Raw genomic sequence first — 24,772 nt, forward strand, 5'->3', positions numbered from 1 at the left:
TTGTAAGTCTGCAAGAGTGCAAGTACACATGAATTGTTCTATTTGGGACAAGGCTACATTTAAAGTTCTAAAATATACAATATGTTTTTGTTTTTTGTCTATTTAAATGGTTAGTTGATGTTTTCTTCAGCATATTACCTCTCATTGTTACATCTATCCCTGGCTAGTGTTACAAGTCACCCCATAGTGGGGATAGATTGTAACAACAGAACTGAACAGAATGGTACTTGACATTAACTCACATAATCTGTGATTAGGCACTACGCATCCAAGTGAGTTATGATTTTTGAGGGGACCCCATAGCACATTCAGTGCACGGGGCCGGGATTCCTAGCAACGCCCCTGTGCATATTCATTGATTTTAGATAAAAAAACTCAGAATAGAAAAAAAATATATATATCATAAGGCATCCTGGTTCAGTTTAGTATTTATGTAGATGTTTTACCTATTTTCAAGTTCAAATGTGTCAAAACACAAGGGAGGATGAACACAGCAAATACACATTACTTTATAACAATGACAACAATTCACTAAGAGCATTACGGGAGGGTGAATTTAGTATCAAGTTTATGTGAAAGTGATATATGCCTTCCACAGACAATATAAATGCATATGAATAAATGTAGACCACTTAACTTAGTGCTTGCTATGAGGATGTGAAGAGATTTTCAACCAGCATAATAAAAAAATGTTTTTGAACCAAATCACCTACCCTGCCTTTAGTTTAAAAACTTTACAATTAACTAATCTAACAATAACGACACTTATAATAATGACATTTAATTGTGAAATTTGTGAATGGAAGCATCTGTAAAGTTTCAAAGATTAAATTCATATTCACAAAGTTGTGTCCTGCGACAAACCAAAATTGAATTATACTGGATTATACAAAACAACTGAATTATAGCAAAGCAGATGGTCACATACACAGCGGTTAAAATGCAGAAGAGTCTATCTAGAGGAGAAGAATGCAAATGAAGGTGGACGATCAGATTTGGGTCACTTTCGGCTGCGGTGAGAACGTAGCTTTTGTTTCACACAGATGCGCATTTTCTGGTGCCATTTTAAACTACTGAGCCATTTAAAACGCTTTCCACATGAAGAACACAAATATGGTTTCACATCGGCATGACTTTTCAGGTGTATCTGTAAGTGTGACGGCAAAAGAAATGTTTTATTACACTGATCACAATTAAACTGCCTTCCTCCAGAGCGAACGTGCTTTTGATTTTTCAAACTGCTCCTTTTTCTAGGCCTCTTTCTACTCGCAGAGCACTGCAGTTTCTTTCCATGTGTTTGCAAATGACGGTTCAGGTCTCTTTTATATGTGAAGCTCCTCTTACACTGAAGACACGTGAAAGGTTTCTCTCCAGTGTGAAGCCTCGTGTGAATCTGAAGGCTTATGTTCTGACTGAAACTCTTTCCACAGTGAGTGCAGGTGAAGGGTTTCTCTCCAGTGTGGATTCTCATGTGAATCTTAAAGTGTCCTTTAAATCTGTAACTCTTTCCACAGTCATGGCACGTGAAAGTCTTTCGAGAATGAATTCTTTCGTGCCAGGTAAGGTGTCTCTTGTCTGGGAATCTCTGTCCACACTGATGACATTTATACTCCTTTAAGTGAAGCCCCATGTGGTAAGTAAGGTTTGTTTCTTGCGCATAACATTTTCCACACTGAGGACAAATGAAAGGCTTCTCTCCTGTGTGATTTCTCATGTGAATCTTAAGAGCTCCTTTTTGTGTGAAGCTCTTCCCACACACTTTGCAGTTGAAGGGCTTCTCTCCTGTGTGATTTCTCATGTGGGCATTAAGGGTTGATTTATTTAAGAAGCTCTTCCCACAAAATTTGCAGATGTAAGGACTCTCTCCAGTGTGACATTTCATGTGTGCATCAAGGGTTGTTTTTTGTCTGAAACACTTTCCACACTGATCACATGGAAACGGCTTCTCTCCAGTGTGAACGACCAAGTGAATCTGAAGAGATCCTTTGCATGAGAAGCTCTTCCCACACAGTTTGCAGGCAAACGGCCTCTCTCCAGTATGAGTTCTCATGTGGGTATTAAAACGAGATTTATATGTGAAGCTCTTCCCACACACATTGCAGGTAAAAGGATTCTCTCCAGTGTGAAGTCTCATATGAGTTCTGAGGTTTCCTCTGCAAGTGAAACTCTCTCCACACCGGTTACATGTAAAACCGTTCTCTCCTGACTGTTTTCTCTTCGTGTGGTAATCAAAAGATACTTTCTGTATGAAATTCATTCCACAGTGATCACATGTGAATGGCTTCTCTCCAGTGTGACGTTTCATATGGGAATCAAGACTTTGTTTATGTGCTAAACATGCTCCACACAGTTGGCATATGAAAGGCTTCATTCCAGTGTGACTATTCATGTGGCGTTTAACGTTTTCTTTACATGTGAATCTCTTTCCACACTGATGGCATTTGTAAACATTCATGTGCATTTGAAGGTTAATTTTTTTCATGAAACTCTTTCCACATTGATGGCAGGTTAAGTAACTGTTAGATTTGGTCTTCTGAACTTTTTTTGGTGATGAAGTTGTTTCCACAGTCATGAAGTCAAGTCTCTCACATTGATCTTTCTCTTCTATCTTTGTCAGTTCTTGCCTCTCTTCTTTCAGTACCATCAGGTCTAAAGTGAAAAAAAAAACAAATACAGGTTAGTGGCACTTTAATGGCTTAAAGCAACAGACATCAAAACATTGATAAAATATTAAAACATAAAAACAAACATTTTCCAACAAAACTGGGATATTATAGACCAGTCACTCCTGGTCTTATGCCAAATTCTCACTGCACGATTTTATCGCCCATGAAATATTTGGCATGCTAAATGTCTGGAGCTGTCTGTGAATGAGTTCTGACTGAAAAATACATCGCAATGACCTACAGTCAATGAGAGAGCAAGATACAGGTCAGCGGAAAATTTGGGGAGGACTTAATGTTAGCAATTAACGTTAGCCATTTACAAACGACGTACCTACATTTTTGCATTAGAATATACAGAACAAGTAGGCTACATGAAGATGAAGGGGCTAGGGTTTTTCCTGTAAATAATATTTTTCTATAAAGGACAATAGATTTATTGCATTTTTCTTTTTCATCACTTTGAGGGCTTTTATAGGCTATAAGAAATAAACTCATAAAATGCACAACACGTTGGTTTCACTTTCAAGTAGGCCAAGTCATATTTGTTAATTAATGTGTGTTCGGGGAGGATTTATTGACCATAATATCAGCGTGATCTTGCATTATTACTTTATCACTTCTCATGTGCGTTTGGCTGTAGTTTGCGGACCAGACAGATGTCTGCGATTCTTTGTAAAGTCATGCAGTGTGTAACCTCCTGTCGCCGATCCATCATGCAATGTGAACACAGCAGCGACTGAATGCTACCCCAGATAGTCACGCAGTGTGAAAACAACGGTGATCCGATGTCTTTGAAAATTGTGCAGTGTGAACTCGGCATTAGGGACCCACCGCTCCACTCATTTTGTTATGTCTCTATTTTAACACACCTGATTCAGATCACCAGCTCATTAGGTGAGAGCTCCATGAACTCAGTGTATCAGATAAGGGAGATATACAAAATGTGGAGAGCGGTGGGTCCACAGGACTAGGATTGAAAATCACTGTTATAGACCAATCCTGAATCTGCCATTCATGTTTAAAATTATTTAAATTTGTCAAGCTCTAGCACAGTTTAGGTCTTAAATCTATCTGACTACTTATACTTTGTGTAAACAAAGACATTTCATCAAACACAAGTATGGAGTGCATCAGGGATCAGTATTAGGTCCTCTGCTTTTCTCTGAGTACATGCTGACCATGAGGGACATTATCATTAGAGCTCACAAAGTTATGCCAAAGATATATTTTTACATTTTGTGACAAAACTGCACATCTGTCCAAATTTATTACTGAATTTGTGTAATAATCTATGAGGAAAATAATCATCAATGATTTTTTATTGTTGATTTTTCATTTAGCCTTTATTTAATCAAGAAGCTCCCATTGAGATATCATAATCTCTTCTTTCAGGGAGACCTAGTCAAGATGGCAAGCACCAAATGTACAGTGTTTCATTGTGGGTGACATAAAGGATAGTCCAGTCCATTACTGCCCTTCCAGAACCCCTTGGCCTTAGTCCACTGACCCCAATCTGGTAGTTTCTGTGTTCCCATACCTTCACATCCAGTGGTCACGAAGCTAGCACTCATGAATCTACACACTCTAGAATGGACCACCCCCCTACCTTCATTCCCACTGGTCTCGCTCAGCTTCTTTGCTTTTTTTTTTTTTTAATCTCTGCTGGTTCTGCTCAGCATCTTAATTCCTGTTGGCCAGCCATTGGAAGTCATCCAAATCTTCATCATCCTTCCATCCAGCTCCCTGGCTCCTCCCAGCTTCCCAGTCATGAATTCTTACCTGGTGCTCGGATTCCTCGGCTCCACCTTGATCTTTTCTCCCATCACCATTTTCTTTTGACTCCACTGTTGTCCATCATCCCACATACTCAGTATTCATAAGATTTCTATAACAGCACTGCTATCTACCACCTCCTTGAACAGACAACCATTCTCTTGCCTTTCCGAGACGATGACCACAAACTGGGCCCGAGGCATGTTTTACAGCCGGTGGCGAACCATCTTACAACAACACTGTACACATTACTGTCCGAAACAAAAGGTCGAGGAGGATTCAACAATAGCTGGACAGCCTTTCAGTACGAGCTGGCCCTTGAGGAGCTATTTTACGGAAAGTCCTACTGTGCACAATCCACCCAGTTCTCGATTAGCTTAGGAACTAATACAACAAACTTCAACAGCCTCACAAAGCAAAGGGGATTCCTAGGCCTGTCACCCATTGGTAGCGCAAGTGTTGGGGTGTCTCCACCACCTCTGCAGATCTGGATAACAGAACCTCTCCAAAGACTCAGGGTGGAAAGAATATTTGACTTCACAGACTCATTGGATGCAGCCCCATCTGTCATTGGGCAGGCCCTAATTCGGGTCCTTTATGTGATCTACATGAACGAAATGACAGAATCTCGCGCGATGCTTTACAACAACCCGAACCCCCCCTGCTGGCAAAGATTGTAGGGTGTCGTACGACTCAAGATCTCAGCAAGGACTTGGTGGAAAGGAAAGGTTTCGGGTACCCACAAACTTTTGGTAGGGCAATCGAACTGACCAACTCAGTTGGCCATGATACACAAGAGTGTATCCACCTTGGCTCTTGGGATTCAGGTACTTTCCTGCAATTAAATTTTGGGATGAGCAAAGGTACCCTAAAGCAAGATGGAACAAAAAGAACTATGTAGAACTACATGGTCCAAATGAAAAGCCGACAGCTGCACTCTTGGGTGATGTATGCTCTAACATTGAAAAAAAGGGTCTTTGCTACGCAAGAAACCTTCAGCGGTACAAGGACAGTGGGATGCCTTGGTTAGAAACCAGCATTAACCGACTACCAAAAGACCTGACCCCTACCGAGACATTGACGGCTCTCACCGTCATCAGTGCTGTAGGCCTGATCCAAAATGGAGATTACATCTCCATTCTTGAAAAGCTGATATCAGACCTGCCAATCACACAACAACTCCAACGCCTACATACTACTCTTTTCTGCCGGATCCAAATCCAATACTGTGCGCGGGTCGTCTAATAACCCACGGGTCGGGTTGGGGCGGGTAAAGAAATTGTCACTTTATTTGCAGGGCATTAAAAACAAATAAAAAAAATCCATGTATGTTGCGAGCAATTCCCTATAGCCTATATTAAATATTAGGTTCTTTGATAAGATTACAATATAAAGGCCTACGTAGCAACGTAACTTGCGTGATGTCCCCAAACCTTTGGCGTCACATGATACGTCACGAAAGCGCAACGCAGCTCCCGCCGCCAGCCACAACAACAAAAACGGAGAAATAAAAGTGAAGCTGGAACACGAGGTGCGGGAGAAATTGGGTTTGGGAATTTTCATCATTAAAAGAAAAAATGGTCAAGCTGCTAAATCTAATGTTTGGGACCGGTTCTCAGAAATAGTTGCAGCAAGAGACAACAGCAGTATCATTATCTTGTTATTAATATGACCTGATTTATGGTTTATGCGAGACTGTCTTATTGCTTTTAGATGTTTATTTTTCAAAAATAGTGACGTTATAATAATGCTGCAGTGCTTTTTTTTCATCATATTTGTTCAACAGTAGGCATACTTCAATTAAAATTGTTTTCGTACTTTGTATGCGTTTAAAATGCGCAGGCAATTTCAGGAATCACTTGATAATGTAGATGAAAATATAGCACAAATCTGCCATAAACATTATAATGAGAACTTTATAGATTGTGAAATCTATAGTAAATTGTCTGCTTTCTTCGCCCATGTTTCAGCGCACTGCCATGAAAGCACATCACAGGCATTTCCATCCTTTTGTGCAGATGCAAGTTGTAATGTTACATCTGTTATATAGCTAAGTTATCTGATTAATATCATAGGATGTGTCATAGAATGGGCTTCAGTTTATTGGCATAAAGTCAATCAGCTTCACCTCAGGCAGCTATTCCAATGCTTCTTTTTTTAAATAATATTGCTGCATTGTAATCATAATATAACTGTGTTCATGTTTTCATGTCATTTATATTTTTATCATTAATTTTCATTATCTCCATGACGGCCCCGGCCCGTGAGCACTCGATTACTTGTTTTTGAAACCTACTGATGATCAAAATAAGAAATTGCCAGAAATGCCCATCACTATTCTTGATATGAAGCCATGTTTACAGAAGAAAAAAAGCGGGTATGGAAAGCTCTGGCTTTGTGTGGATGAGACCAAAGTCTCGAATTCATAAAAGCAGTGCCGTCTCTTTAAAATCTGTTGCTCATGACGTGGATCTGACACAAATCCAATTTTCTCCCTGTTCTTTACAGTCATTTAGCTCTTTTAATATTTATAAAGTCACTTGCCAAAAATAGTTATTTTGACATTCAATATTTTGTGTTTTTGTCCGGTATTCGTCTGGCCAGCATGAGGACCAATAAAATAAAACCACTTCAATTAGGACACTCGTGACATTCTTTAAAAATATCATTCATTTCAGTAGAGAGGGATATTTTAATAAGGATCAAATGACAGAGTTTGAGAATGAAAACCAACCTGTTTGTTCCTCAGTATCTTCATGTTTGACTCTGAATGCTTCTTCAATCTTCATGTCTTCACTCTCCTCTTTAATAAACGCCATCTTTATAACAGTGTCTCGTGGATCTCATTCGCTTCAGCAGGAGGTTTTCTGTGTGTTTGGACACTTTGTCCTGTGTAAGAAGAAAATAATTGAGAAAACCAAAAATAAATGCAAACTAAATCTCTGGGTCTCAATCAGCTCCCTAGTTACTGCACTGCTAAGTGACTCAGAGAGAGAGTTAATGGCCTTAAATCACCATCAGGAGACAAAAAACAGCATGTTCTGCATTTGGTATTAGATTAGAGTTTCCAACTGTTCTGTGAGAGAAAGAATTGTCCCGGCTGAATGGGAAAGTTATCAATGGGTCTGTCCAGTAACTAATAATGAATGCACAGTTTGCAGAGAAGCATTTCAGTTGCAGTGAACTTTGACTTAAAGGGACAGTTCACCCAAAAATTAAAAATGTGTCATTGTTTACACACCCATGAGATGTTCCAAACCTGTAATCAATTCTTTCTTTTGTTGAATATAAAAGAAAATACTTTGAAGAATGCGGGTAATCAAAGAGTTTCTGGTCCCCAATAACTCTGATAGTATTTTTTTGTAAGTTACTGAGGACCAGCAGCTGTTTAGTTTCCCACATAAGTATCTTCTTTTGTGTTCAGAAGAAAAATAACTTTATGCAGGTTTAGAACAACCTGGGTAAATTATGACCGAATTTTCATATTTTCTAAAGTGACAGACACATCTGTGCTTCAGTATACAGATATTGTTTTATTAAAATTTGGATTAGTCTGTTAATATAATATTCCATACATTATCAGAGCTTGGTAGACATTATTATATTTCTAGTCATTATAATAGATTGATTAATGTTAGACCCTTATTAATGTATCATTTATATTAGTCATAAATTTAATATAAATAATCAAAAATGTCATATACAATTTGGCATTTTAAAAAGTAAAAAACAATTATTTAGCTAAAAATGGGACAAATAAATGTAGCCCTAATTTAAGCAAATTACAAAACATTTATAAAAATTCGTCCCATCCAGGTAACAGCTACAGAACTGTTAAAAAAAGACAAAACAACTAACAATAACCAATAATTATTAATATGTTCTGTTGGAAGTTGGGGGGGGGTTACTCTAATGCTGAAGTGTGTATTTTTCATAAACACAATTGCATGTCTGAAATAAGATTTTAATAAACTGTGAATATTAAAGCAGTCAAAACACATTACAATGATCAGATAAATCCAAGTTTCTAGCTCAAATATTGAGTCAGTGAGAAAAGCGCATCATAAATACAGGAGGTAGCGTCCCTTATTTCCCTTTTCTGAAGTTGGCAAACCTATGTTGTCATTATTATGAGCTCATCTTCACTATAATCTGGGTCATTACAGCTTCACTATAATCTGGGTCACTACAGCTTCACTATAAACTGTGTCACTACAGCTTCACTATAATCTGGGTCACTACAGCTTCACTATAAACTGTGTCACTACAGCTTCACTATAATCTGGGTCACTACAGCTTCACTATAATCTGGATCACTACAGCTTCACTATAAACTGGATCACTACAGCTTCACTATAAACTGGGTCACTACAGCTTCACTATAATCTGGGTCACTACAGCTTCACTATAATCTGGATCACTACAGCTTCACTATAATCTGGGTCACTACAGCTTCACTATAAACTGTGTCACTACAGCTTCACTATAATCTGGGTCACTACAGCTTCACTATAAACTGTGTCACTACAGCTTCACTATAATCTGGATCACTACAGCTTCACTATAAACTGGATCACTACAGCTTCACTATAAACTGGGTCACTACAGCTTCACTATAATCTGGGTCACTACAGCTTCACTATAATCTGGATCACTACAGCTTCACTATAAACTGGGTCACTACAGCTTCACTATAAACTGTGTCACTACAGCTTCACTATAATCTGGGTCACTACAGCTTCACTATAAACTGTGTCACTACAGCTTCACTATAATCTGGGTCACTACAGCTTCACTATAATCTGGATCACTACAGCTTCACTATAATCTGGGTCACTACAGATTCACTATAAACTGGGTCACTACAGCTTCACTATAAATTGGGACACTACACCTTCACTATAATCTGGGTCACTACAGCTTCACTATAATCTGGGTCACTACATAGGCAGTGAAACGAGACGCAGCTACCCTGTTATTCATGTATGAGTGCCTTTTACTCAAAAATAACGTTTATTCATGTTAGCTAAAGTATCATTACGTTTACTTCATCCATAATTAAACCATTTTATGTTGCTTGTAAAAACTATTACATTTTCTGAATTTTATGCATTGATTTAAACACTTTAAATGCGTAAAAACCACACAAACCTTTCTTCAGCTGAATCACAACAGATGGAGGGAGCGGCGCAGTCTGATGACGTCACATCACAACACCAAAATAAAAGTCCTGTCATCATGCTGCTGTCTAAAATACACAAATACACATTTAAATGCCTGAGGAATTCAGAATTTATTTATTGGTGAAATAAGACTTGCTAAAATCACGTTTGGTGATTGGTACTGTATCAGGGAAAAAACAAAAACTGACTGCTGTTCTGTCACGGTGCGCTGGGGACGAAGATACACTTGAACAAAACAATCTTTAATCCTTTCAAACATAGCTAGACATCTAGAACACATATAACAGCAGACAAAGGAACGGGGAAGAACACAGGACTTATAAAGACAGGGAAATCAAGGAGCAAACGAGATGATGAATAAATACAAAACAGGTGATAAGAATAAACCATGATTAACTAAAGAAACACAGGAAACTGACCAAATAAAGGCAAAACGGAACTAAACGGGGAACAAACATGTGACATTATTATTATTTAAAATATGGTTTCATTATTATTTAAACACGTTTTAATTAATACACAGGAATGAATCATAGAAAGTGATCAATTTCTTAATTCATGTCCATAATGTCATGGGCTCTGTATACTGGGATAAATGTGAAGGCAGATAACGAATAAGTATGTATGACCTGCTGAAATACAACAGAGAATTATTAAACGTAAGTTTCAAGGCTTTTCTCTTCTCGCGAAGAGGTACAAATCGCTCTCTCGGAAATATCAAGAGGCAATCGCTGAAGGGAAAGAATTGAGGAAATTAAATGTTGAACTTCAGACATGCTTAGATGCCAAAATTCTTTGTGGTAATTATTATTATTATAACTTCATTTTTAAAGCACCACACTCAGGTTACTGGCTGTTTTACACATGTATACATGACTTGATTTACCAGGAAACGAAACATCTCCAGGCTCTGTCCAGGCCCTTCCAGTGACAACTGATAAGATTTTGTGCATAATAATAAATGTATAAATAATAATAAATTATGGTAATATTATTACCACTACTACTACTACTAATTAGTCATAGTAGTAGTAGTAGTAGTTCTGTTTAAAGCACCACACTCAGGTTACTGAATTTACCAGTGTCTGACTGTTTTACACATAATATATATAATAATAATAATAATATTTGTGACTTGATTTTCCAGGAAACAGCACATCTCCAGGCTCTATTCAGGCCCTTTCAGTGACAACTGGTAAGAAAAAAAGAATAATAAATGAATATTAATAAATGATGGTAGTACTACTGTCTCTACTTACTACTAATTATTAGTAGGAATACTACCAGGGGTGCACTCTCTTTGGCCATTTGTTTAAATCTTCTAAGTTTGATATAGCTATAGCACTGCATTTCAATTTCAATCCATTGGCAACTGAAGTCAATCATTATCTTTATTCCAGTATAAATCTCATCCATACCACTGCTGGATCAGCACACAGGTGGCATTACCATGTGGTACCACAAAGGTATTTAAATGTTTAAAGATCAGGCAAAACTGATTGTATGGTGCCCCTTGACCCAGTTGTCCATATGTTTAATCTGGCCCCATTGTTATAACTTTACACTCTTTCCCACAGAGAACAGTTTTGATGTTGTTAGCTATCAAAGCTCTGAACAAATTTCAGTAAACCATGAGGTATGTATTTATTTAATTCAATAGTATATTGGGACTATTAGTTACTTCTTATTCCAGTGTATTTCTCTAGGTTGGTTTAAGTATTTTTTCTATTGGGCATTTATCTCAAAGCGTACAAAAACTACTGAACATACAATACATATTTAATTGAACATAGAAGCGAGACATTTTCTCACAATATGTGGCACAATGGAACCTGCCGTTAAACATCATATTTGGTAACAACAAAATATACATAGATTTATGAAACTGGGAAATTTTTGGAAATAATATACAAAAACATCAGAATATTATTTTATTCATCAGAATATTATTTAATCAATATTAATATTTATTAATTACATTATATAAAAGTGTGGTTTAATATGCATTTCTGTACATTTTAATTTCTTTATTTTCTTAAATATGTGGGTATATAGTATTTATAGAGTTGTATCTTTTAGTTTTAGTTACTTTTTCTTATTTGTAAGTTGCTTTGGACAAAAGCATCTGCTAAATGACAAAAGTAAAAGTAAAAGTAAGTACGTAAAAGCAACAAAAATATGACTCTGAAATTTGAAATGAGCTGTTGTCTAGGTCTTCAATCCTACTCCAACCTGCTTCAGCACAGGTGGCCTGTCTTTTTTATTTTTCCAGCACATGATTTGCTGGTTTAGGTGTGTTTGATTAGGGTTGTAACTAAACTCTGCAGGACATTGGGGACTGAAAATACTGCTGTAATGTAAGAGAGTTTGAATTAATCGTTTGAATCCAACAACTGCTCAAGAAAACACATGTGTGTAATTCAGATTTTGTGTCAAGGTTTTTTTTTTTTTTTTTTGTGATTGATTGAGACACTTCCCTGTGATAGCCATGACACAAGCAGTGCGAGTGTGCTGCTCTAAATATCAGCATGACTGTGATTCTGTGACTTGGCAGATGAATAATACTAATTAAAAAATATAATACTATAGACTCATTGGAAGATTTATTAGTGATGAAATCATTTCTTTATAATTGTATTGGAGTCTTACACACATGCTATACAGTTCATCTGAGCCGTGTATTAATTTGAGTGATGACAGATATTATAATGTCTGTTTTTGTACTCCTTTCTTAAATCAGAACAAGCTGGACATGTAACTGGAAGCTGTTGTTAAAAACTAGAAGCTTTGGGAATCTGCTGTCTGTTCTTTGAATTAATCCAGTATCTTATTGTGTGTTTTCGTGTGAATTAGTTTAATTCTTGTGGACCGGACTTTTATTTTGGTCTGGCGGCGTGACGTCATCAGGCTGCGTCTGTGTTTCTGAGGAAAGGTTTGTTTTCATTCATTAAAGCTTCGCAAGCCGCAGTGAACTATGAGATACATTAACATCGGAAGACTGTGATATTAAAGAGCGCCGTCTTTTGTGAGTAAAGCGCATCCACAGACGAGTAAGTTAACAGTAAAGTCGCGTCTTATTTCTAATATACCGTGAATTATTTTTAGTAAACACGAATCTGGAGAAACTGAGATTTAATAAACGAAACTGAACCCATCTTGGCTCGAAATGAATCGCTCGACGAACAAACACGTGCAACAAGTTTAATTACGAAAAAATATATATATTATCATGAAATAAATATAAATACTATTGAAATTGAAACTTTGTTTAAAGTGTAGTGTTAGTTTTGAGGCTGTTTGTTTGTTTTTAGTCATCATTGAGACGCACACACAAGATTTAGTTTGCATTAATTGTTCTTTGTTAATTATTCTCATCTTGATCATGACAGAGTGAACAAACACAGAAACATGGCGTTTATTAAAGAGGAGCCTGCAGACTTCAGGATTGAAGAAGTATTCAGTCTCAAACAAGAAGATCTGGAGGAACAAACTGGTTGGTTTTCATTCTCAATGCATTTGATTCTTATTAAAATGATTGGCATGAGTTTGTTGTGATTGGAGCGACTGAAAGTCTAGTAGTGAATGATCCTCAGTCATTTAGTGTGTGATGCCCAGCTTCTCTTCACTATTTACAAAGTCTGCAAGCGTATGATGCCTAGTGTTTTAAAATCTGTGGTGTAGTGTATTCCAGTCTTGAGAAGATCTTATTTCCAGGTTAAACATTATATTTGAACAGCCAGGGTCCCTGAACACATCCACCAGGGAGCGGTTTGTGGAAATAGTAGAGGGGGGGTGCTCTTGAAAACTGGTTTCTCTCTCTGTTGGTGGAAGATAAGGGTACGGCTATAGCTTAAGTCACCTAATGTTAGTGTAATCTGTTAATAACGCACATCATAAACCCCTCTTTTTAGGCAAGTACCATATAATGGGTGTCATGTCATGAAATTAGGGATGTAACGATTCACTCAACTCACGATTCAATTTGATTTACGAATCATTTTTTTTACAAAATGAGATTCAAGACTAATTATAATTTAAATGTGTCCTTTTATTATTGCTTGGACAAAATGCAGCACATTTCTTTGTGAAATTAAAATATAACATTATAATAATATACTAACAGCACTTATTGCTCTTTTGTTGGTTTTGATTGCTTCTATTCTCCTCATTTGTAAGTCGCTTTGGATAAAAGCCTCTGCTAAATAATATGTAAATGTAAATAACAAAACTAAATTTAAATTTTAAAACAAGCTCCAAATCAAGTAACTAACACAAATAAATCTCTTAATATAAACTTAGGCTTTTTCTGTGCTCTTTCCATTTCAATCATGATACAAACAAAAGGATAGGTTGTGATATCATGTGCGTTACAAGCGTGGATGGATGTGTGTGTAATTGTGTAAGAAATGTAGAAAATACAAAAGATAGTCTACAACACTGTATAACATCATTGAACTAAATTATACACACGTTTCTTATTAATATACATTTATTAACGATAAATATAAAAAATAAAGATGCACATTACCAGAGGTGGGTAGAGTACCCAAAAACTGTACTCAAGTAAAAGTAAAAGTACTTCTAGAAATATTTACTCAAGTAAAAGTAAAAGTAATCGTCTGAATAGTTACTTGAGTAAGAGTAAATAAGTACCGGATAAAAAAACTACTCAAGTAGTTAGTTACTAGTTACTTTGGATCATATAGATACTGAATATAGTCTATTTTTATTTATATATATAGATTACATTTATGTAATGTGTATATGTATATATACACTAGGGCTGCAACTAACGATTATTTTAATAATCGATTAATCTGTCGATTATATTTTTGATTAATCGATGAATCGGATAAAAAACCAAAAACAAGGCATTAATTTCCAACCCTTTATTCAAAAACAGAACTAAAATATGTAGAAAGTGCACAAACACGTTGCTCCTTGAACATCCCAGAGCTGTTATAATAATAATAAAATAAAATAAAAATGGACTAACACAAAAACATACACATGTATGCTTTACATCTGCCAAATATATAGACTTTTTTTTTAAATAAAGTGCCACCTGAGCTGCCAGAACAACAGGGGCGTGTCTAGAGCATTTTAAATGGGGGGGTTAATGTTAATAGGCCTATATTATATAGGCTATTAATTGCACAGTGTGAGACTCATTGGTACTCACAGAACTTTGTGAGATTGCGATAAACAAAGAGTGACAGCTTTATTGGTTATGAGCGCTCTTTGCAAGCTTTCTAGGCAATCCATTTAAAATGTAGAACTTTGTTTTTTGCCCACACACATGTTGCAAAGTTTTGGGAATGACATCTGCATATTTATACAGGATTCGCTCTCGAAGTATCAGCATATTGATAGTAATAGAAAGGACTAAATATGTGAAAATGTGCATTAAGAGAGCACCCCCACTTATTTCAGAAGCAGCCTTAGTGATTATTTCTGGAACCTGGTTGATATGCTTCTATAACTATATACAAAAACAACAAAATACAAATGTACTACATAAAATAATTTAATAAATGCATATTTACAATTTAAGCACTTAACTAAAATAAGTATTAATAAAATTAAAAACTAGAGAAGGCTAACTATATTCAGCTTGCTTCCATTTAGTGAGAAAAGCCTACTCTTCACTTGAATTAGAAAAGAAAAAGCTTTTCTGGTCTTCAGTGATGCGAGGATAACGTTTGAGCATACTCACAATATCTGAGTGAGACCCGAGCCAATTCATAAAATAACAATGTATATTTAAAAGCACACGTCCAGTTTTGTGCGAGTGACGGAAATCCGCTTGCGAGTGGAGAGATGCGTGCTCGCGCATTACATGATTGCGTAACATTATGCGCTCTCCACATCTGTCATTTAGATAACGCTAAAATGTCTAAAATTAATCAAGAAGAGAAGTAAGCGGCCCTAGGCAGCTGACTACACATGCCAAGATACGCCAGATGCAGTTAGAAATTTACTAAAAACAAGCCTGGTAAACTCTGCTAGCATCCGTGCGCGAGAGTGTGTTCACTCCGCTCCGCGCTCGTTTTTTTTTTTTTTTTTTTTTTTAATAATCAAACGTCTCCGCGTCGCGCGACACAACGAATCGATTATCAAATTCGTTGCCAACTCTTTTAGTAATTGATTTTTATCGATTCAATCGATTCGTTGTTGCAGCCCTAATATACACACACACACACTGCTGTTCAAAATATATATATATATTAATGTAATTTATTTCAGTGATGCAAATCAGAATTTCATCAGCCTTTACCCCAGTCTTCAGAGTCACATAATCCTTCAGAAATCATGTTGATTTATTATCAGTGCTGCTCTTTTTTGCTTTCTATTAATCAAAGAATCCTGAACAAAATGTCAGGTTCCAAAAAATATTACATTTACATTTATCTGACGCTTTTATCCAAAGCGACTTACAATTGCTATATATGTCAGAGGTCGCACGCCTCTGGAGCAACTAGGGGTTAAGTGTCTTGCTCAGGGACACATTGGTGTCTCACAGTGGATTCGAACTCGGGTCTCTCACACCAAAGGCATGTGTCTTATCCACTGCGCCATCACCACAAATATTAAGCAGCAAAACTGTTTCAAACACTGGTAATAAATCGATATATTATAATGATTTCTGAAGGATCATATGACTCCGAAAACTGGAATAACAGCTGATGAAAATTCTGATTTGCATCACTGAATTAAATTATATTTTAAAGTAAATTAATTATGTATTAGACACTGAAACCTCTGAAAACGCCTCACATGAGTGCTCTGAACATAACGAAACAAATGCATATTGACGGATCTTCTGTTCTGCAAAATGTAAACAAATGTAGCCTATATTTTTGCAAGTAAATATTGTAAAAATATGAATAATTGGGTCTAGAACAGGCCGCGCGCCGCTGCACAGAGCTAAAGCAGGTTCCGCGGGTGTTCATTTCATACTCTGTGAGAGCTTATTTAATGTATAAATTATACATTGTATTTAATGTAAGGTACATGTACAACAAACTGATAATGCCATAGTGGTATCGTGGCCTATACCTGTGGAACAGTAGACAGCACACGCGGTGTTCATCTAATAAAGATCTTCATATAGCTCTAGCAAACAAGCCTTTGCAGATTTGCTTTCTGTAGATCCAAAGCCACGTCTTCAGCGCTCTTGATGTGCTTAAACTCTCTGTTATCTGAGTGAGAACCGCTTCAGAGACTCAGCGCGTGCGGCAGGGAACTGAACGAATCATTCAAACTGATTCGCGAACCGATTCACTGGTTTGCCAACTGGTTTGATAAAGCCTTTAAACAGAATCGACTCAAAAGAATGAATCATTCGCGAATGGGCATCATTCATTGAACAGAGAAAAGTAGACGGCGCGTTTGGAATAAACTGAAGCATTTTTAACTTGTATTGCATTAAGATACAGTAACGAGAGGAGAGTCGCCCACAGTAACGAAGTAAAAGTACCGTTTTTTCTCTAAAAATATACTTGAGTAAGAGTAAAAGTACCCATTTTAAAATATACTCTAAAAGTATTAGTTACCCAAAAGATTTACTCAAGTAAATGTAACGAAGTAAATGTAACTCGTTACTACCCACCTCTGCACATTACAAATGCCATTGTAGCCTGTGAGTCGTGCAGCAGTAATAACGTAAGATAACAGATACAATTTCAAGCAAAATTATCATATTTATTCAAGCATTTATAATGTTAATTACAACTTTTATGTCGTGATCACGAGAAAACGAGAAGGAAAAAAATAATAATGCATGGCCGCTTAGAACTTCCGTAGTTTTTGGATGTTTTAATAAAAAAATCGTACATATTGTGCCTTAAGTAAAGCAGTGGGCCGAGTCTGACCAAATGCAACATAAGATCATCGACTCCTGCTAAAATATAACATTTCAGTAAATAACAAACCTCAGCTTTTATAATAAATTTAGATAAGATTACATTTATTTAATGTAAGTATTGAAAGTATTGGCAGTATTGAAACGCCGTCTAAGCTGTTCGCCAAATCGCAACGCACTGGGACAGCTAACCAATCACAACGCATTTCGTTTAATGGAAGGGGGGCCTTCATCAAACCCAGAACTAATTGAGCCGTTTGTGTCAGGCTGGGGAGAAAGATATTGTAATGTAAATTATGTGAAAAATAATTATTTCATTAAAAGAAAAATGAGAGCATGTTCTAGTACACCCCCAAAACAAAATTAAGCATTATAGGACCCCTTTAAGACAAGTGTATATCAAATACAGGTGCTGGTCATAAAATTAGAATATCATGAAAAAGTTTATTTATTTCAGTAATACCATTCAAAAAGTGAAACTTGTATATTAGATTCATTCATTACACACAGACTGATATATTTCAAATGTTTATTTCCTTTCATTTTGATGATTATAACTGACAACTAATGAAAGTCCCAAATTCAGTATCTCAGAAAATTTGAATATCAATTAAGACCAATGCAAAAAAAAAGATTTTTAGAAATGTTGGCCAACTGAAAAGTATGAGCATGTACAGCACTCAATAATTAGTTGGGGCTCCTTTGGCCTGGATTACTGCAGCAATGCGGCGTGGCATGGAGTCGATCAGTCTGTGGCACTGCTCAGGTGTTATGAGAGCCCATGTTGCTCTGATAGTGGCCTTCAGCTCTTCTGAATTGTTGGGTCTGGCGTATTGCATCTTCCTCTTCACAATACCCCATAGGTTTTCTATGGGGTTAAGGTCAGGCGAGTTTGCTGGCCAATCAAGAACAGGGATACCATGGTCCTTAAACCAGGTACTGGTAGCTTTGGCAGTGTGTGCAGGTGCCAAGTCCTGCTGGAAAATTAAATCTGCATCTCCATAAAGTTGGTCAGCAGCAGGAAGCATGAAGTGCTCTAAAACGTCCTGGTAGAAGGCTGCGTTGACCTTGGACCTCAGAAAACACAATGGACCAACACCAGCAGATGACATGGCACCCCAAACCATCAATGACTGTGGACACTTTACACTGGACCTCAAGCAACGTGGATTATGTGCCTCTCCTCTCTTCCTCCAGACTCTGGGACCTTGATTTCCAAAGGAAATGCAAAATTTACTTTCATCAGAGAACATAACTTTGGACCACTCAGCAGCAGTCCAGTCAAGATGCTTCTGACGCTGTCTCTTGTTCAAGAGTGGCTTGACACAAGGAAAGCGACAGCTGAAACCCATGTCTTGCATACGTCTGTGCGTGGTGGTTCTTGAAGCACTGACTCCAGCTGCAGTCCACTCTTTGTGAATCTCCCCCACATTTTTGAATGGGTTTTGTTTCACAATCCTCTCCAGGGTGCGGTTATCCCTATTGCTTGTACACTTTTTTCTACCACATCTTGTCCTTCCCTTCGCCTCTCTATTAACGTGCTTGGACACAGAGCTCTGTGAACAGCCAGCCTCTTTAGCAATGACCTTTTGTGTCTTGCCCTCCTTGTGCAAGGTGTCAATGGTCGTCTCAGCAGTCTTCCCCATGATTGTGTAGCCTACAGAACTAGACTGAGAGACCATTTAAAGGCTTTTGCAGGTGTTTTGAGTTAATTAGCTGATTAGAGTGTGGCACCAGGTGTCTTCATTTTCACAATATTCAAATTTTCTGGAATACTGAATTTGGGACTTTCATTAGTTGTCAGTTATATTCATCAAAATGAAAGGAAATAAACATTTGAAATATATCAGTCTGTGTGTAATGAATGAATCTAATATACAAGTTTCACTTTTTGAATGGTATTACTGAAATAAATCAACTTTTTCATGATATTCTAAGTTTATGACCAGCACCTGTAGATGGAAACTGTAGCATTAAAAACAGTTTACAATAAGATTCCATTTGTTAGATAACATAACCTATCAATAAACAATATTTATATTGCAATTATTCGTCTTTAGGGTTAATTTCAAAACTTACTAATACATAAAATCAAAAGTTCAGTCTGTTCAAATTATTTAATGTACAATGAACAAACATGAATGATCGAGTTTGTATTCAATAACATCCACAAACATGAATTAATTTTGTAATATTGTTCACTCACTGTATGTTGATGTTAGATAATAGTTATCCAGCCAAGAAAAACAACTAACTAGCTAAAAACAAAAGCCCAGAACTGCTGTTCTGATTCGATGTAAACACTGTTAACCATTTGTAATGGTTATAATATTTTAAAACTAATAATTTGAAGATCAGTGTACCTCATTCATGGAAAGTTTCAGGGAAGTGTAATTTATGAAATTACATCAAAATTATAAAAATTTTGTTATGCAATTGTCTACTTCTGTTATATCAGGGTTTGTTTTTATGTCCTTTCAATTTCTTATGCTCTTTCACTTTTGTGTTTTATAACAAGTTACTGAAAATGAACTGTTTTACTTTATTTCAGAGTTGATTGAAGACAATGAGGTTAAAGAGGAAATGAGTGAAGTTGAGGATAAAAATCATGTATCAAAAATCAAAAGTGGAGAAAAACCCAAACAGAAAGATTTAGAGAAAAGAAGGGAAAATAAATCTTTCACCTGCAATCAATGTGGAAAGAGTTTCTCACACAAATGTCATCTTGAGCGTCACATGAGAGTTCATACTAGAGAGAAACCGTTCGCTTGTGATCAGTGTGGAAAGAGTTTCTCACGCAAATGTATTCTTGAGCTTCACATGAGAGTTCATACTAGAGAGAAACCGTTCGCTTGTGATCAGTGTGGAAAGAGTTTCTCACGCAAATGTCATCTTGAGCGTCACATGAGAGTTCATACTGGAGAGAAACCGTTTGCTTGTGATCAGTGTGGAAAGAGTTTCTCACGCACATGTCATCTTGAGCATCACATGAGAGTTCATACTGGAGAGAAACCGTTTGCTTGTGATCAGTGCGGGAAGAGTTTCTCACGCACATGTCATCTTGAGCATCACATGAGAGATCATACTGGAGAGAAACCGTTTGCTTGTGATCAGTCTGGAAAGAGTTACTCACGCACATGTCATCTTGAGCATCACATGAGAGATCATACTGGAGAGAAACCGTTCGCTTGTGATCAGTGTGGAAAGAGTTTCTCACGCAAATGTTATCTTGAGCATCACATGAGAGTTCATACTAGAGAGAAACCGTTTGCTTGTGATCAGTGTGGAAAGAGTTTCTCACGCAAATGTTATCTTGAGCATCACATGAGAGATCATACTGGAGAGAAACCGTTTGCTTGTGATCAGTGTGGAAAGAGTTTCTCACGCAAATGTCATCTTGAGCATCACATGAGAGATCATACTGGAGAGAAACCGTTTGCTTGTGATCAGTGTGGAAAGAGTTTCTCACGCAAATGTCATCTTGAGCGTCACATGAGAGTTCATACTGGAGAGAAACCGTTCGCTTGTGATCAGTGTGGAAAGAGTTTCTCACGCAAATGTCATCTTGAGCATCACATGAGAGTTCATACTGGAGAGAAACCGTTTGCTTGTGATCAGTGTGGAAAGAGTTTCTCACGCAAATGTTATCTTGAGCATCACATGAGAGATCATACTGGAGAGAAACCGTTCGCCTGCACTGAGTGTGAAAAGAATTTCACATGCATACAGATTCTTGAGCGTCACATGAGAGTTCATACTGGAGAGAAACCGTTCGCTTGTGATCAGTGTGGGAAGAATTTCTCTCTCAAATGTAATCTTGAGCGTCACATGAGAGTTCATATTGGTGTGAAAGAGTACATGTGCTTTGAGTGTGAAAAGACTTTTATTTCAGCATACAGTTTGAGACTGCATGAGAGGATCCACAGTGGAGAAAAACCTTACAAGTGTTCACACTGTGACAAGAGCTTCAATCAGTCATCAATTCTGAAAACACATGAGAGGATCCACACTGGAGAGAAACCTTACAAGTGTTCACACTGTGACAAGAGCTTCATTCAGTCATCACATCTGAAAACACATGAGAAAATCCACACTAGAGAGAAACCGTATCACTGACTGCATGTGGGCAGCATTTCAATCAATCTTCTGCTCTACACACACATACAAAAAAATATCACAGTTGTCATGATATGTGAATAATTCATGTTGATTGTGATGCAGTTCATGTGGAAGCCTGAGGGTGGCGTAATAAAGAGCAGAAGTGTTTTGATGTAGAACCAGATAAGATGTCTGTCGTATATACCCCATAAACACATATCAAAACATGGTGTCAGAAGTAAATTCTTAAAGTGAAGGACAATTTTGTGATCATGGAAGGACTTAAACCACCCGCTGGACTTGATTTACAGCAAGGAAACCTATCAGAAAACTGGAGAAGATTTCGGCAAAGGTTCGAGTTGTATCTAACAGCTATCGGAGGAGCTAGCAAGCCAGATAAGGTACGGTCCTCGCTATTTCTTCATGTTGCTGGCGAAGAAGCAGTTGAAGTGTATAATACCTTCACGTTTGAAGAAGAAAATGATCAGCATAAACTGACGAAAATCATGGAAAAGTTTGACAATTATTGTAACCCGAAGAAGAACATAACCTATGAGGTACAACTTTTTCACGTGTGTGCAAGGGGATATGTCATTCAGCCAGTATCTCACCGAGTTAAAGCTAAGGGCAAAATCATGTGAATTCGGACAATTGCAAGAATCCCTCATTAGAGATCGAGTTGTCTGTGGAATCACGTCGGATAAAATGAGAGAAATATTGCTAAGAGAGGTTGACATAACTCTTGAAAAAGCAACCCAGCTTTGCGTAGCGGCTGAAACGACTAAAGCACAAATCAAAAAAATGCACGAAGAAGATCACAATGTACAAGCTTCTGCACGAGAAAGCAAGCATGTGGATACCGTGAAACACAAACAGACACGAAAAAAAGACTACCAAAATAAAACGAAAGTGAATGAGAAAGATAAAGCAAGCACGTTTGACTGTAAACGATGTGGAACTGAGCATTCATCACGTGCGTGTCCAGCTTATGGCAAACAATGTAAAAATTGCAAGAAAATGAATCACTTTGCAAGGATGTGTAGATCGCGGAAAGTGCACGCAGTAGACGATGACGACGCAGATCAGCAAACAAGTCTTTACGTTGGAGCCGTGCATGTAAACCCACAGTCACAAGCAGATGAATGGACCGTCGAAATACAACTGGAGCGCAAATCTGTCAAATTCAAACTCGATACGGGTGCGCAGGCCAATGTAATTCCTTACAGCTTACTGCAAAGGACAGGCAAGAAGAACATACTCAAGCCAACAAACGTGAAACTGTCAACATACACAGGAGACAAAATACCAGTGAAAGGAAAGTGCAACTGGACAGTGAAATACAAGAAGAAAAGTTATTTCCTGGAATTCATTGTCGTGAGGTCAGATGCTCAACCGATACTAGGTATCAAAGCATGTGAGCAAATGGGGCTCATAAAGAGAGTGATGACACTGAATAAAAGTGAGGAAATAAACATCTTCAAAGAGTATGCTGATGTGTTCGAAGGAATTGGTTGTCTTGAAGGGGAACACACCATACGCATTGATGAGAGTGTGACACCAAAAGTTCACCCACCAAGAAAGATTCCTGTCACTCTAAGAGAAAAATTGAGAACAGAGCTGAACAGGATGGAAAAGATGAAAGTTATAGCAAGAATCGAAGAGCCTACAAAGTGGGTAAACCCTATTGTGATTGTGGAAAAGTCTAATGGAAAATTAAGAATCTGTTTAGACCCGCGAGATCTTAATACAGCGGTCATGAGAGAACACTACCAGTTACCAACAGTTGAGGAAATAACCTGCAGACTGTCGAAAGCTAAATACTTTACAGTACTGGACGCAAATTCAGGTTTCTGGCAAGTCAAATTAGATGAAGCCAGTTCTCGCCTCTGTACGTTCAACACACCTTTTGGTCGTTACAGATTCCTTCGTCTAGCTTTTGGAATTAATTCAGCACCAGAAGTGTTTCACAGAACAGTAGGACAACTGTTTGAAGGAATTGAAGGAGTAGAAACGTACATTGATGACTTGTTGATCTGGGGAGAGACAAAACAACAGCATGATGAAAGACTGAGACAAGTGCTAGAGAGAGCAAGAGTCAAGAACTTCAAGCTGAATAAAGAAAAATGCAGAGTGGGCCTAGAGGAAATTAAATACCTGGGTCATGTCTTTTCAAAAGAAGGATTGAAACCTGATCAGAGCAAGATCGAGGCTGTAAAGAAAATGCCAACACCTGAATGCAAGAAAGATATGGAGCGGTTTCTGGGAATGGTAACGTTCTTAGCAAAGTTCATTCCAAATATGTCGCAACACACTGAACCACTACGTGGACTAACAAGAGATGATGTGGCATGGAAGTGGAGAGATGAGCATCAGCATGCATTCGACAAACTGAAAACAATGCTCACTGAAGCTCCTTTGCTCAGATACTATGACATAAACCTTCCTGTGACACTATCAGTGGACGCTTCAAAAGAAGGACTTGGTGCAGTTCTACTGCAAGAGGATAAACCGGTTGCATATGCATCGCGAGCATTGACTGAAACCGAACAGCGCTATGCGCAAATCGAAAAAGAAATGTTAGCAATTGTGTTTGGGGTAGAACGCTTCCATCAGTATGTATATGGAAAGGAAATTGATGTGGAGTCAGATCACAAGCCACTTGAGGTGATAATGACAAAACCATTGAGCAGTGCACCAGCTAGAATACAGAGACTATTAATGAGGCTGCAGAAATATCAAGTGCATGTACACTACAAGCCAGGAAAGGAGATGCATATAGCAGATGCATTGTCTAGAGCTTTCTTACCAGTGACCTGTACACTTGATAAAGAGATAGAAGCTCAGGTGCACATGGTGATCTCCAATTTGCCTGTGTCAAGTGATAAATTGGAAGAATTCAAAAAGGAAACAAAGAATGATGAGACTCTAATGAAACTCACAGAGACAGTCCTGAGTGGATGGCCGAAGACAAAGAGTCAAGCTGCAAGAGAAATACAAGTGTATTGGAATTACAGAGAGGAAATTTCAGCAGTGGATGGAATTCTATTCAAAGGAGAACAAATCATTGTTCCAACAGCAATGAGAGCTGAAATGCTTAAGAGAATTCACGAAAGCCACTTGGGTATTGAAAGTTGCAGACGCAGAGCGAGAGAAGTACTCTTTTGGCCTGGAATGTCACAAAGAATCAC

General features: G+C 37.6%; 2 protein-coding genes across 2 annotated transcripts; one reads left to right on the forward strand and one right to left on the reverse strand.

Moving 5' to 3' along the window:
• Positions 1–424: 424 nt before the first annotated feature.
• LOC306858879 (uncharacterized protein) lies at positions 425–9,635 on the reverse strand. The gene is made up of 3 exons (XM_079399653.1): positions 9,591–9,635; positions 7,174–7,328; positions 425–2,649 (listed from the first exon to the last, which is right to left on the reverse strand). Exons 2-3 carry the CDS (start codon positions 7,256–7,258, stop codon positions 1,001–1,003), a joined length of 1,734 nt encoding a protein of 577 aa, XP_079255779.1. The 5' UTR covers positions 7,259–7,328; positions 9,591–9,635; the 3' UTR covers positions 425–1,000.
• A 2,895-nt stretch (positions 9,636–12,530) lies between these two features.
• LOC306858883 (uncharacterized protein) lies at positions 12,531–22,883 on the forward strand. The gene is made up of 3 exons (XM_079399661.1): positions 12,531–12,554; positions 13,012–13,115; positions 20,038–22,883. Exons 2-3 carry the CDS (start codon positions 13,031–13,033, stop codon positions 21,600–21,602), a joined length of 1,650 nt encoding a protein of 549 aa, XP_079255787.1. The 5' UTR covers positions 12,531–12,554; positions 13,012–13,030; the 3' UTR covers positions 21,603–22,883.
• The last annotated feature ends 1,889 nt before the right edge of the window (positions 22,884–24,772 follow it).

This window comes from Barbus barbus, assembly GCF_936440315.1.
Source record: "Barbus barbus genome assembly, chromosome: 39".
NCBI classification, from domain to species: domain Eukaryota; kingdom Metazoa; phylum Chordata; class Actinopteri; order Cypriniformes; family Cyprinidae; genus Barbus; species Barbus barbus.